We start from the raw sequence: 14,273 nt of genomic DNA, 5'->3' as shown, positions 1-14,273 counted from the left end.
ATCTTAATTCACACAGTCCTTCAGCCATATTACTACCAGGGATGGGCCTACACAGTTTGGTTCACTGTGGAAATAGTGTTCACTGCTTATTCACGATGAAGTCCGGATTCAGGTCCCTGTCGCAGAGCGTACAGTAGAAGATGCAGTAAAACATGAGGCCCTAACACTGGCAGAACCATTAAAGGTGTGGAGCATGGCAGAAGAGCCCTAGTACAGCTCTATCTCTTCTGTCTCTATGAAGATTGAAATTTAACATGCCCTCCTGGCGTAGGCTGTGGCGGCCTAGGAAGTACACCTCTCCTCACATCGCTCAGGCTGGTTTTTCACCTTCGCTCCTCACAGGAAGGAGAGGAACTCCTCCCCGACTCCTCTCTCAGCAGCTTCTAGAGGCTTCCGTGGTAAAATGTGCCGAGAAAGTGTCATGTGACAAAAGTCTTGCACCTTTACACTTCGGGCAATAGATGTCAGTATAGGAAACATTTTGAATAAACCATGCAAATTGTCTCTACAGAGAACTCTAGTGCCACCTATTGGAAGCAGCAATCCTAACAGTCAATGTCAACCCCTTTAACGAGCCTTGTCACATGACTTAGGATAAAAGCCAAACCAGAATCTCAATTTGCAGACACTGTGTTTTGGGGTACTGCCTCTTGTCAGTGCAAAGTGTGAGATCTGGTTTGGCTGATTGAGAGGCGTCTGACCGGGATCCAAGAAGTATCGTTTCTCCTTACGGAGAGTGACATGATAAGCATGTCGAGGTGAGGAGACTTAAAGCTGCCAAGGCACTTTGCACTGACGAGGGGCAGTACCCCGAAGTCATGTGACAAGGCTCTTTAAAGGGTCGACATTGACTGTTAGCATGCTGCCATTGTTTTCTCATGCCGAATCTGCACTGTCCCATAGTATAACATTGGGCTGAGTGCTATCCAATAAAACATCACATAGTACACGGCCGTGTTATACACTCGTGTGAGTGAACTTTAATTAGTGAAAACCTGCTGACAGATTCTCTTTAAAGACAAGACAATTTAACTACATTCACAAAAAGATAAATAGTCCCCTTGCCTAATAGAAGGGATAATGCAAATATGATTTTAAAGGTAGTTGTATAGGAGCAATTATTGTCTGTTAATCTGGTGATTTTGGAATTAGACAATAGCTCTACATATATTTTTATACGATTATTTTGCCTTAAATGGGTCATATGTAGTGTTGAGCGATACCTTCCGATATCAAGAAGTATCGGTATCGGATTGGATCAGCCGATATCCAAAAAATATCGGATATCGCCGCTACCAATACCCGATACCAATGCAAGTCAATGGGACACAAATATCGGAATGTAAATAAACCCTTTCTGTCCTTCTACATCCTGTTGCGGAGGGGGGAAGAGTGTGGGCGGTGCATGGGTGAACACTGTGCGTGTCTGTGTGTGTGGGCTGGGTCTGTGCGGGTCTTTCCCGGGGATCTGTATGGCCTGCTTGGGCTCTGTACTTGCCTGCCGGTCCTCTGTGTGTGCCTGCCGGGGCTCTGTGCGTGCTTGTCGGGGCTCTGTATGGCCTGCCGGGGCTCTGTACGGCCTGCCAGGGCTCTGTGCGGCCTGCGGGGGCTCTGTGCGTGCCTGCGGGGGCTCTGTGCGTGCCTGCCGGGGCTCTGTGCATGTCTGGTGGGGCTCTGTGCAGCCTGCTGGGGCTCTGTGCGGGCTGCCGGGGCTCTGTGCGGCCTTTCGGGGCTCTGTGTGGGCTTGCCGGGGACTGTGCGGGCTGTTGGGGCTCTGTGCGGACTGCCGGGTCTCTGTGCAGCCTGCCGGGTCTCTGTGCAGGCTTGCCGGGGCTCTGTGTGGCCTGCCAGGGCTCTGTGCGGCCTGCCGGGGCTCTGTGCGGGCTTGCCGGGGCTCTGTGCAGGCTTGCCGGGGCTCTGTGCGGGCCTGCCGGGGCTCTGTGTGGGCTGCCGGGGCTCTGTGCGGCCTTGCCGGGGCTCTGTGCGGCCTGCCGGGGCTCTGTGCGGGCTGCCGGGGGTCTGTGCAGGCATCGTCCGACGGGACTACAAGTCCCGTCGGACGATGCCTGCAACAGTGACACTGATTGACACACTAGCCAATAATGGGACAGTTGTAGTCCCATCATCCAGCTAATGTGTTGAATGTAAAAAAAAAACATACATACAACATACATGCTACATACATTACATTCATACATTACATACAATACATACATACAGATATACAGTACATATAACATAGAGTACATACTCACCATTACTTGTAATTTTGATCCCCGAAGCCAGTGTCACCTGTATTATTATATATTAAAATAACAAGCAACCAATATACTCCCTGTCCGCAGAAATCCACGAGTGTCCCACGACGATCTCCCGTGGAGAACGGCAGCATCAGCTGATGCAACCGCTCTCTAGGGGCTCCAGGAACACAATGACGGGAGGAAGGTATCCTTCCACACTGTATTCCTCCACCGCTATAAAAAATAGTCCCTAGTCTCACTTTTGGCATTGCTGTGTGGCAGGCAGCACAGAGCCCCAGCAGGCACGCACAGAGCCCCGGCAGGCACGCATAGAGCCCCGGCAGGCCACACAGAGCCCCGGAAGGCACTACAAGTCCCATCGGATGATGCCTGCACAGACCCCCAGCAGCCCGCACAGAACTCCGGCAGACCAGCACAGAACCCCGGCAGCCCGCACAGAGCCCCGGCAAGCCCGCACAGAGCCCCGGCAAGCCCGCACAGAGCCCCGGCAAGCCCGCACAGAGCCCCGGCAGGCACACACAGAGCCCCAGCAGGCCACACAGAGCCCCGGCAGGTACGCACAGAGCCTCGGCAGGCACGCACAGAGCCCCGGCAGCCTGCACAGAGCCCCGGCAGCCCGCACAGAGCCCCGGCTGCCTGTACAGAGCCCCGGCAGGCACGCAAAGAGCCCCGGCAGGCTGCTCAGAGCCCCGGCAGCCTGCAAAGAGCCCTGGCAGCCCGCACAGAGCCCCGGCAGGCACACACAGAGCCCCGGCAGGCCCACACAGAGCCCCAGCAGGCCGCACAGAGCCCCGGCAGGCATGCACACAGCCCCCGGTAGGCCGCACAGAGTCCCGGCAGCCCACACAGACCCCCCCACAGTCACGCACAGACCCGCCCGCACACACAGACATGCAGTCTCCACCCACGCACTGCACACACTCCATTATAGTGCATCATTGCACTATGGAAACTTCTGATTCCGGTATCCGATTTCGCAAAAATATCGGAACTCAGTATCGGAATTCCGATACAGCGAATATTGGCAGATACCCGATATTTGCAGTATCGGAATGCTCAACACTAGTCATATGATATTAATGACCAGGATAGGTCATCAATATCCTCTAAATAAGCCATCAATATCAGATTGGTGGCGGTCCGTCACCCACTGCCTCTACGAATCAATCATCAGCACCACTTCTCTTAAAGGGCTATTCCCATCTCCAAGATCCTATCCCAATATGTCGTGGGTGTAATAATAATATTATTAGTAAGTATCTCCAATTAGAAATGTAGTATAGTTCTTCTGCTTTGTTATGCCAGTTACCCCATGTGCAAGCATTGCAGTACCTTAGGTTTCCATGGTTACAACTACTCACATAGCGACAGTTAGTTAGATGTAAGTGGTCATAACCATAACTATACTACTGCAATGCCATACACATGGGGTAAGCAACACAGCTAATCAGAATAACTCTACTACATTTCTAATTGGAGGTATTTGCTACTATTATTATTATTATTATTATTATTATTATTACACCTACTATGTATTGGGATAGAATCTTGAAGATGGAAATACCCCTTTAAATATTGCCAGCAATCACTGCACATTGAGCGGAACTATGCAGTTCTGTCCAATATTTACTTCTGGCTGTCACCAGAGCTAATAACAGCTGATCGTTGGGCTGTTAATACCATGTTATTTTTATGCTGTATATCTTGATAGCAGTAAGGGTTCTTTTTTTTCATACAGAGCTTCAACTTATCTGTATAGATGCTAATTTATCATTTAGATATCTGGCTTCCTGCAGATGCTACTGACAGGATCCAAAGTTCAATTTTTCTGAGACAGAGTTTGAAATCCCTTGCCTAGACATTGATTGACAATGTAGGTAATGGCTCCCTGCCACTAGAGGGAGCATGTGAGCTTACTGCATACAGCTATTATTGAGCTCCATTAGCTCCAGTATGTAGTTAGCTCCTGAGGAACCTCTAGGGCTGCTGGGCACTACTGGAGGATCCAAAGTTGTGCATAGGAAAAAAGGAGGTTTTACAGCTATCAAGAAATAAGATGAACCTACATAGAAAAAATTATTATTGGAGGGCAGACATTCTCCTTTGATTTAATATTCTATATTTCAGCATCAGTTTTAAATCGGCACTTGAACAATAAATAGTTAGGTGTAATATACAGTGGGGCAAAAAAGTATTTAGTCAGTCAGCAATAGTGCAAGTTCCACCACTTAAAAAGATGAGAGGCGTCTGTAATTTACATCATAGGTAGACCTCAACTATGGGAGACAAACTGAGAAAACAAAATCCAGAAAATCACATTGTCTGTTTTTTTAACATTTTATTTGCATATTATGGTGGAAAATAAGTATTTGGTCAGAAACAAAATTTCATCTCAATACTTTGTAATATATCCTTTGTTGGCAATGACAGAGGTCAAACGTTTTCTGTAAGTCTTCACAAGGTTGCCACACACTGTTGTTGGTATGTTGGCCCATTTCTCCATGCAGATCTCCTCTAGAGCAGTGATGTTTTTGGCTTTTCGCTTGACAACACGGACTTTCCACTCCCTCCAAAGGTTTTCTATAGGGTTGAGATCTGGAGACTGGCTAGGCCACTCCAGGACCTTGAAATGCTTCTTACGAAGCCACTCCTTCGTTGCCCTGGCGGTGTGCTTTGGATCATTGTCATGTTGAAAGACCCAGCCACGTTTCATCTTCAATGCCCTTGCTGATGGAAGGAGGTTTGCACTCAAAATCTCACGATACATGGCCCCATTCATTCTTTCATGTACCCGTATCAGTCGTCCTGGCCCCTTTGCAGAGAAACAGCCCCAAAGCATGATGTTTCCACCACCATTCTTTACAGTAGGTATGGTGTTTGATGGATGCAACTCAGTATTCTTTTTCCTCCAAATACGACAAGTTGTGTTTCTACCAAACAGTTCCAGTTTGGTTTCATCAGACCATAGGACATTCTCCCAAAACTCCTCTGGATCATCCAAATGCTCTCTAGCAAACTTCAGACGGGCCTGGACATGTACTGGCTTAAGCAGTGGGACACGTCTGGCACTGCAGGATCTGAGTCCATGGTGGCGTAGTGTGTTACTTATGGTAGGCCTTGTTACATTGGTCCCAGCTCTCTGCAGTTCATTCACTAGGTCCCCCCGCGTGGTTCTGGGATTTTTGCTCACCGTTCTTGTGATCATTCTGACCCCTCGGGGTGGGATTTTGCGTGGAGCCCCAGATCGAGGGAGATTATCAGTGGTCTTGTATGTCTTCCATTTTCTAATTATTGCTCCCACTGTTGATTTCTTCACTCCAAGCTGGTTGGCTATTGCAGATTCAGTCTTCCCAGCCTGGTGCAGGGCTACAATTTTGTTTCTGGTGTCCTTTGACAGCTCTTTGGTCTTCACCATAGTGGAGTTTGGAGTCAGACTGTTTGAGGGTGTGCACAGGTGTCTTTTTATACTGATAACAAGTTTAAACAGGTGCCATTACTACAGGTAATGAGTGGAGGAAAGAGGAGACTCTTAAAGAAAAAGTTACAGGTCTGTGAGAGCCAGAAATCTTGATTGTTTGTTTCTGACCAAATACTTATTTTCCACCATAATATGCAAAAAAAATGATAAAAAAACAGACAATGTGATTTTCTGGATTTTTTTTTCTCAGTTTGTCTCCCATAGTTGAGGTCTACCTATGATGTAAATTACAGACGCCTCTCATCTTTTTAAGTGGTGGAACTTGCACTATTGCTGACTGACTAAATACTTTTTTGCCCCACTGTAAGTATATTATTGAATGAGACATTATCCAGTAGAGCTATTTTTACTTACAATGTAACCCTCTGTTATTACTCTTGGAAATTTGTGAATAAATTGATAAGTGTAAATTACCATTCGCCTCGTTAGTATTGGGGTGATCTTACCCAATCTGACAATGATGAGAGACACATCAAGAGAACGAATATGCAGAATGACAAGAGTGTCCTTTTTGATTGAACAGGTGCGATATTATAAAATACTGGTGCAGTTTAGATATATTTACAGACGTCTGCCATGTTGCTAATGCGCATGCTATGCCTGGGGGTTTCCCAGTATCAGTAATTGAACCCCAATGTATGCTAAACTAAAATCTGCTCTGGTATTGGATATGTGATTGGCAGATCAACTCCATTTTGATGCCATAAAACCTCCATGAGAAAGTAAAAAATGAAACAGATAAAGTTTTACAAATGTTTGTTTCTCAGTATGGGCACATATGGGGCAAGTACAGTACTGGGCAAAATGTTTAGGCTGGTGGGGAAAAATGTTGGAAAGTAAGAAAGCTTTCAAATATCGAGGTGTTCATAGTTTATTTTCATCAATTAAAAAATGCAAAGTGAGTGAACAAAATAGAAATCTGAATCACATCGATATTTATTGTGACCACCATTTGCCTTCAAGGTTTATTCCAAACATCTTGTAGAACTAACCTCAGATCTTCTTTAGATTTTGGCTTGCCGAGATCAGGGCTCTGTAGGGGCAATATCATCACTTCCAGGACTTTTGGTTCTTTACACTGAAAATTGTTCTTAGTGACATTGGCTTTGTGTTTATGGTTGTTGTCTTGCTTTAGAGTAAATTTGGAGTCAAACAGATGCCTTCCACATGGTATTACATGATCAATAAGTATCTGTATGTAATTATCAGCATTGAAAACAACGAAACCAAGAAATAGGGAACGTTAAGGACCATACATGCTGTGGATGGCCACTTATTGCAGCAGATAAAAGACATATTACGCTTACTTTGTAATTGGAAGATGTCCAGCAGTGCCATCAGCCCAAAACTGTTAGCAGCCAATGTTACCCAGTTGCACCCATATATTGTTCAGAGAAGCCTGTGCAGAAGTGAATCATGGTTGAGGTTCCTTGTAAGTTTGGAGCTCCATTTCAGCATATAAAGTTGGGAATTTGGTCATCAATAATGTTGTCCTCAGTGCAGAAGGACTTGCCCATTCCTGCATCCACAACAGATCTGTGGTTAGTTCTCAAAGATGTTTGGAACAACCTCCCTGCACAGTTCCTTCAAAAACCGTGTGCAAGGCTATTTAGAAGAATTGATGCTTTGATGCACTTTTAAAGGGTGAACACGGCAAATATTGATTTGCTTATATTTCTCTTTTAATCATTCACTTTGCATTTTGCTAATTGAGAAAAAACTATTAGCACTTCTATTATGAACGTATTTTTACTTTTTACTTTTACTTTTGTATTTTTTCCACATCTGCCTAACACATTTGAACAGTACTGTACGTGTCAGGGTGACAGATATATCTATTTTATAAGGTCATGAGCAATTTTAAAGATTTATATCTGACACGTCTGAAATCATTGGTAATTTATATATTTCTATAACTCTTACAAAATTTTGTTTGGAAAATTAGAGCAAATCTTTCCACTTTTTGTTCATTGCAGATCAAACTCAATTTGATGATGGTCCATCTAACACGCAAGCACCCACGTCCACTGTCCGCGTGAAAGTCGCCATACTTGCAGACAACAGCACTGCTGTCCTTCATGCACTCACTTCTCCAACCATCAACACCGAAACAATTTTCTTCACAGGTCTGGCTGAACAACGACTATTGAAATGAACAAATATTACATATTAGTGTTTATTCCAGTCACTATGAGTGCAGATTATGTGGTCCCAAAATTTTTTAAATTAAAGTATTATTAGTCCAAAATGTTCAGCAGAGTAAACAGTCCATCATACAAAATGGAAGACTATGCATGTTCACACCTATCGATGGACAAAAGAATTTTGACTCTTTGTGTGATGGAAGACGTCATTTTTGATGCTGGCATATACTGTTGTACTGAATAATTAATTTCCATGAATTTCTAGTAGAGGCAATGTCCAGAGAGCTATATTATCTAACAGATACACAAGGAATCTAACGTCTATTTTCTCTTACAGCCTATCGTGAAAAGGGGTTGAAAAATATTAATAAAACAAAAAAATGTAGACTTAAAATAAAAATTGTAATGCTTTCCTTGTAATAACCCCCCCATGCAATTATCGATTAACTGAAAAGTAAGAAATAGTAAAGGCATACATCAGGCCTGAGGTTGTCATTTAGCTTTTGATAGGCATCATTTGTTCATTTTGATACATTTCTGATATATTATAAATATATATAAATGGAGTCCTTTGGACAATCCGAGATGTCACATTGTTATAACTCACAATGTGTCAAGTGAGCTTGGTACATCTGAAAAAAACAGTTGTGCTACTACAAAAGGTGCACAGGGCTCCATGTGCAAATACTGCCCATAACAATAAGCATGCAGACCAGGAGTGCACAACCAGCGCCACACACTCTCATCTCTGTTTGTCTCATATTTGGTGATTCCTCAGCAGTTTGGTTTTGGCAATCCACAGAAAAAAAAATGAGGTGGAGAGGAGGGGAGGTGAGTGTGTACAAGTGCTCTGAAAAAAATGTTCCGGCACTCAAGAATTTAGAATGCTTGATGAAAAGAAATCTTTATTGGAGATTCATGTTCCAGAAAATCGTTGTAACGTTTCGGTCATAACATTGACCTTCGTCAGACAAGGATGTATTAAACGTGCATAGTCATGTGTGCAGTCCTATTAATCTCAGAAAACGGCGCCGTTTTCACCGGTCTTTACCCAACACGCAGAGCGTTTGGCCCCGGATCGATCACAATACACATCACTGAGATTAACAGGACTGCACACATGACTATGCACGTTTAATACATCCTTGTCTGACGAAGGTCAATGTTATGACCGAAACGTTACAACGATTTTCTGGAACATGTATCTCCAATAAAGATTGCTTTTCATCAAGCATTATAAATTCTTGAGTGCCGGAACATTTTTTTTCAGATTATATGATAAGGGATTTGGAAACCCTTTTTTCGGGCACCAAGACAAAATAAGAGGAGTGACGTGTCATTTTCTTGAGAGTGTGCACAAGTGCAACGCTCAGCATTATAGTCTATGTTGGTTACAAAATTTCCCATACACTGAGATGTCTGCATTCAGTGTGGGACCACCTCTGTACATCCTCGATAGAGTATCAAATGGGGAAGCAAGGGACCTTCATTCTCCTTGCAAGTGGAATTGGAAGACTGTCAGACACATGGCATCTCTGTTGAGATCTCTGAGATAGGTATAAACCATTAAGTTTTCTATAGCCTTTGGGAGTGGTAGAGTTGGGCAACTTGTCCCTCAGACTTAATAAAATGTAGGCACACCTGTTGTGGACAAACAGTTCTTTACAACCCATCAGAAATTTCCAAGATCAGTAAAACTAAGGGCTCGTGCACATGACTGAAATTTTAATCCGAATGCGATTCGACAAAACATCGGATCGCACTTGCACCAATGTTATTCTATGAGGCTGTGCATATGGCCGATTTTTTCCTCGGACAGAGACTGTCCGAGGAAACATTCAAAGCATACCCGAGTTTGATCCAATATTGGGATTGCACTCGGCCATGCAAGTCAAGGAGTCCTTGGGAAACATTGGACTGCTCTTGAATGACATCTCAATACCGTCTGTTTTCCATGGACTGAGAATGGAGAAGATGGGGATTTTTTTGTCCATCTTCTCATCATCGGACAAAATTGGATTGCACTATGATCACACTCATTAAACTTGGATCAGAGTGGGATTTTCATTATGGCCCGATTATCTTAGATGAGAGACTATACCCTTGCCTGCACATAGCCTAATAGTGTATATATTACAGTATTATAGAACAAGAGAACCTCTGCTGTTCTTGGAAGTTGCCTTCATGAGGCAACACATTAAACTTTCAATCTTCTTGCTATATACTTGGAGCCCTGTTTAAATATGTATCCTCAAGTTTGAAAGTTATTCCCTATCCCTGGGAATAACTTTCCGATTGTTGGGTGTCTGGCCACAACAGCCTGCTGCAATCTTGAGAACCATGGCTCTGAAGAACCATGGCTGAATGGATCAGTGGTCGATCATGTGCCCTGCTGCTCCATTAAATCTTAATAGGACTGCTGGAGATAACAAAACGCTGCAATTGGCTGGTCTTAGACACCCCGTTAGAATAAATGGAGAGGCAGTGCACATGATCGACATCCCCTCATTTCAGTCAGGACTCCTGAGAGTCCTGTTTCTTGAGATCACTGGGGGTCATGGTGGTGAGAACCCAAGAGATCGACATGTTATCCTGTGAATAGTGAATAATTATCAAACTTGAGAATATGCCTTTATGGTTTGAGAGGATCAATAAGTCAACCTGCAATATACGTTTGATTGCCAGGGATGTAGCTTACAGATTTCACAGGTATTGCTATAAGTCTTTCCCAAGCATCAGTAGAAAACCCACACGAGATACAGGTTATTGTGAAGGAAGGATATACTAGTATGTGACATTTTTTCCTAGAGATGCATTCAGAGTGACAAGTCTTGACCAATAATGAGCACCAATTGACTGTGACTGCTTGTTTACTATCAGCGATCATTTTCTGGCAGGTTGACAAATTACTGATGGGAACAGAATGATCATTAATATGATTGTTTTGTCCCCATAGGAAATCATTTAATTGCCAGCACATTCCCTGATGCTCTGCCAATAATGATGATTTTTATTTGTAAATGATCCAATCACTCAAAAAAACAAGTGTTTTAGTCGTCAGTTGTGTGGTCAAAAGTTTACAAGGAATGTATTTGGTATTGAGCCAGAAACATATACCTACAGATAAAGACAGATAAGTACCATTATTGTTAAAAATATAGGTTTTGTCGAACGTCAAATACAAATGTATTGTCCTTTAATTGGAGGACAGCGGTCATTAGTAATCATAATGTCATCATCATTTCATGCTTCATGTCCTGTAACAGGTGGATCAGTCTTCTCTGGCACGCAAGCACCCACTCATACCCCCACTATGGATCGCACATCTCCACTCAATGGCACAGGTTTGGTTTATTTTCAAAATGCTATCCACTTTAAGCTGTGCAGAAAGCATAATGAAACACGTTGATTCTAAATGAAAAACAACTGCTAAAAGTCTGAAAATAACAAACAGAACATTCCTACAAGTCACTGTAATGTACGAGATATGAGCGGCCTTCCAACGCTGCGAGGTTTACCTGACCTTATAATAAGACTAATATGACATTCCCTGACCAGTGTAAGAACAGGCCAGCTCTGAAGTTACATGGATAGCATCTCGCTTTACATCAGCTGATGCTTCTCGCCTTCTGTGGTCACACGGCAGCGGAATTGAGCGCAGGGTCCCTTCAGATTACAGTCAGTTACTTATGGTCCTTGCAGCAAGACACAATGGGGTCACCCTGATAACACAAGAGGCAAGCCCTGTAGGTTGTACATTATTCACAGTTCTCAAAGATCAAGTAATGTATAATGATATACGGTGATGGAGATGTCTGCTCGTAAAGCAGTTTTCCACTTGGGAAGATGGCTTCTAGGTGGTAGACAACCTTGATTAGTCGTTGCCTGCAGTAAGAACTGCCCGAATTTAACTTTTCCCTTTAACATTAATATGTAAATTCAGTGCATTTCCTTGTGCCAATTGTTTTCTATGGTGAAGAATTGTCCTGGAGGGAACATATGGAAAGCAGACTCTGGGCCACTGCGCCTCCTTTCTCTATACTTCTGATATTATATTATAATTAGAGTTGAGCGAATTTGTTCGGGTTCCCTCTTATTCAGCAAGCTATAGCACTTACCGAATAAGCTACTGGATCACGCCAGCTGATCGGTGCCGCAGCTGCATGTGTCGTGGCTGATTGACAGTCACGACATATGCATGGAGAACCTGTTTGTTGGGCTCTCCATGCATGTGTCGTGACTATCACACAGCCGGGACACATGCAGCTGTGGCGCAGATCAGCTGGCGAGATCCAGTTAGCCGGGTTCCCTCTGCAGCTTATTCAGCAAGCGCTATAACTTGCCGAATAAGAGGGAACCCGAACAAATTCGCTCAACTCTAATTATAATGCTTATCATATACATTATATTATAATGCTTGTACAGATATCTTTAGCTCATTATCATTTTTTTTCTCATTTTGCCTCACTCCAGATACTCCAAGCATCGGTTACAACCAAACCACATCATCACCAAAAATCTCCACTTCTCCTGAAGGAGGTGACACTCAGACCCACATCCATTGCAATCACTCTTTGGCTTGCATGCAAATAAATACTAAGGAAAAAAATTATTTTATCTATCGATCACTTGATCTTTCTTTTAATTTATCTATTCTTTTACTAATAAAACATAATATCTATCTTCATCTATTACTTTTCTCTTTAATTTGCTTTAAATATTTTTTTTCTGATTCTCCCATTACATATTTATGTATTTTAATTATCTTTTTTCTGTTTTCTTTTAGGTAATAAGACCCAGGTTAATTGCAGTAAGTAGTTCTGTAATGACATTTCTTGAGAATCTTTAAGTAAATGATTAAGATATTCATTGTAAAACTTCCTAAAACTTGCAAGGGGCGAACTGTGTCTAAAACGGATCATCAAATTTGCCCCAGTTTAGTCATTACGTTCAAATTTGTAACATTTGTACCATAGTACGTTTGAGACTCTCAAACTACTTGTAGGTTTCTGTTACCTTATAGGACGCATATATTAAATGGGTATCTTCAATGGGTGCCATACTGCATCTGTGCCTATAGGATCCCATTATAAAAAAAACAGAAAACAAAACCAAGATGTTTTTCCTGAAGGATCCTATGGCCATAGATGTCACTGAATGGCAGCCATTGGAGGCATCCGTTTAATGTAAATTTCTAAACAGGTGTCTAAATGTGATGTGAACATAGCCTCAAAGAGGTATTCCCATCTCCAAGGTACAATCTCAATATGTAGTAGGTCTACTAAAAATAATATTAGCAAATACCTCTAACTAGAAATGTAGTATAGTTTTTCTGATTCACAATATCTCTTTCTTCATGTGCAGGCACTGCAGGAGCTTAGGTACGACCACTGATAGAGTGACAGCTAATTGCTAGTGGTCGTAACCATGGATACCTAAGGTCCTGCAATGTCTGCACATGAGGAAAGAGACATAGTGAATCAAAAAAGCTATACTACATTTCTAATTATAGGTATTTGCTGATATTATTATTATTTTACCTACTACATGTTTGGACAGGATCTTGGAGACGGTAATATCCCTTTAATGAACATAAGTTAGACCTCATCAGGAATTTTCTCATGTGAGAAAATCTGTCTGTTTCATCAGTATTTTTGTACTAGAGTTTCATCAGAGTTTGGCTAATGGCAGTTTTTACCATTAGAGTTTGGTCAAAGTGTCATCAGTTTTTCATGCATGAGAAACAAATGTAAAAAAAAATGTCTCCATCCTTTATAATTTAGCCGCCCGTCACAAACGGACAGCACGCATATGGCACCCGAGTGCTGTCCGATCATTTTCATGGACCCATAGACTTGCATTGCTAATTTTGATTCAACAGTCAGATCAATATCGGACATGTCTGAGCGATTTTGCGCAGAACAACCATTATTGTAATGATGGTTTTGCGCAGATCATTTTTTGGAACAATATTATTGCAGTTTTTGGTACAGTTTTTTTAGATCAAGAACTAGAGATTGATTCATCAGGAAAGGAGTATAAAGGCTTATCTTATATTTCCTTTTCTTTTTAACCCCTTCATAAACTGGCTAGTTGCGGTTGTTTTCGTTAGCCATAATTTTTCAGTCCACACAGTCTGTTTGAGGACTTGTTTTTTTTCTGGGGTGACTTGTTCTTTTGAATCACACCATTAATTTTATCATGTGATTAACTGGAAAACGGGCAAAAGTTTAAAGTGCATTGAAATAGCAAAAAATTCCACAATTGTTTTTTGGGTTTTTTATTTACCTTGTTCAATGTGCCATAAAACTTACCAGGTAATATAATTCCCCAGGTCTACTAAACATGTATAGTTGTTTTTTTTTTTTTTTATCTAAATGGTGTAAAAAA

At 42.4% G+C, this 14,273-nt stretch overlaps 1 protein-coding gene across 4 annotated transcripts in view; it reads left to right on the top strand.

Annotated features, from left to right (window-relative positions):
- PTPRC (protein tyrosine phosphatase receptor type C) overlaps positions 1–14,273 on the top strand; it is a 260,568-nt gene that overhangs the window by 93,141 nt on the left and 153,154 nt on the right. Inside the window, exons 4-7 of one of the 4 annotated variants that reach the window (XM_069737342.1) lie at positions 7,716–7,865; positions 11,150–11,227; positions 12,357–12,422; positions 12,670–12,693. In XM_069737342.1, coding sequence (XP_069593443.1) covers positions 7,716–7,865; positions 11,150–11,227; positions 12,357–12,422; positions 12,670–12,693 — 318 coding nt within the window. The remainder of the gene's footprint in view (positions 1–7,715; positions 7,866–11,149; positions 11,228–12,356; positions 12,423–12,669; positions 12,694–14,273) is intronic. The other 3 variants (XM_069737343.1, XM_069737344.1, XM_069737345.1) reach the window with 3 other exon arrangements.

This window comes from Ranitomeya imitator, chromosome 8 (assembly GCF_032444005.1).
Source record: "Ranitomeya imitator isolate aRanImi1 chromosome 8, aRanImi1.pri, whole genome shotgun sequence".
NCBI lineage: Eukaryota > Metazoa > Chordata > Amphibia > Anura > Dendrobatidae > Ranitomeya > Ranitomeya imitator.
The sequence above is the reverse complement of the archived record's forward strand: the minus strand, read 5'-3'. Positions and strand labels throughout refer to the sequence as shown.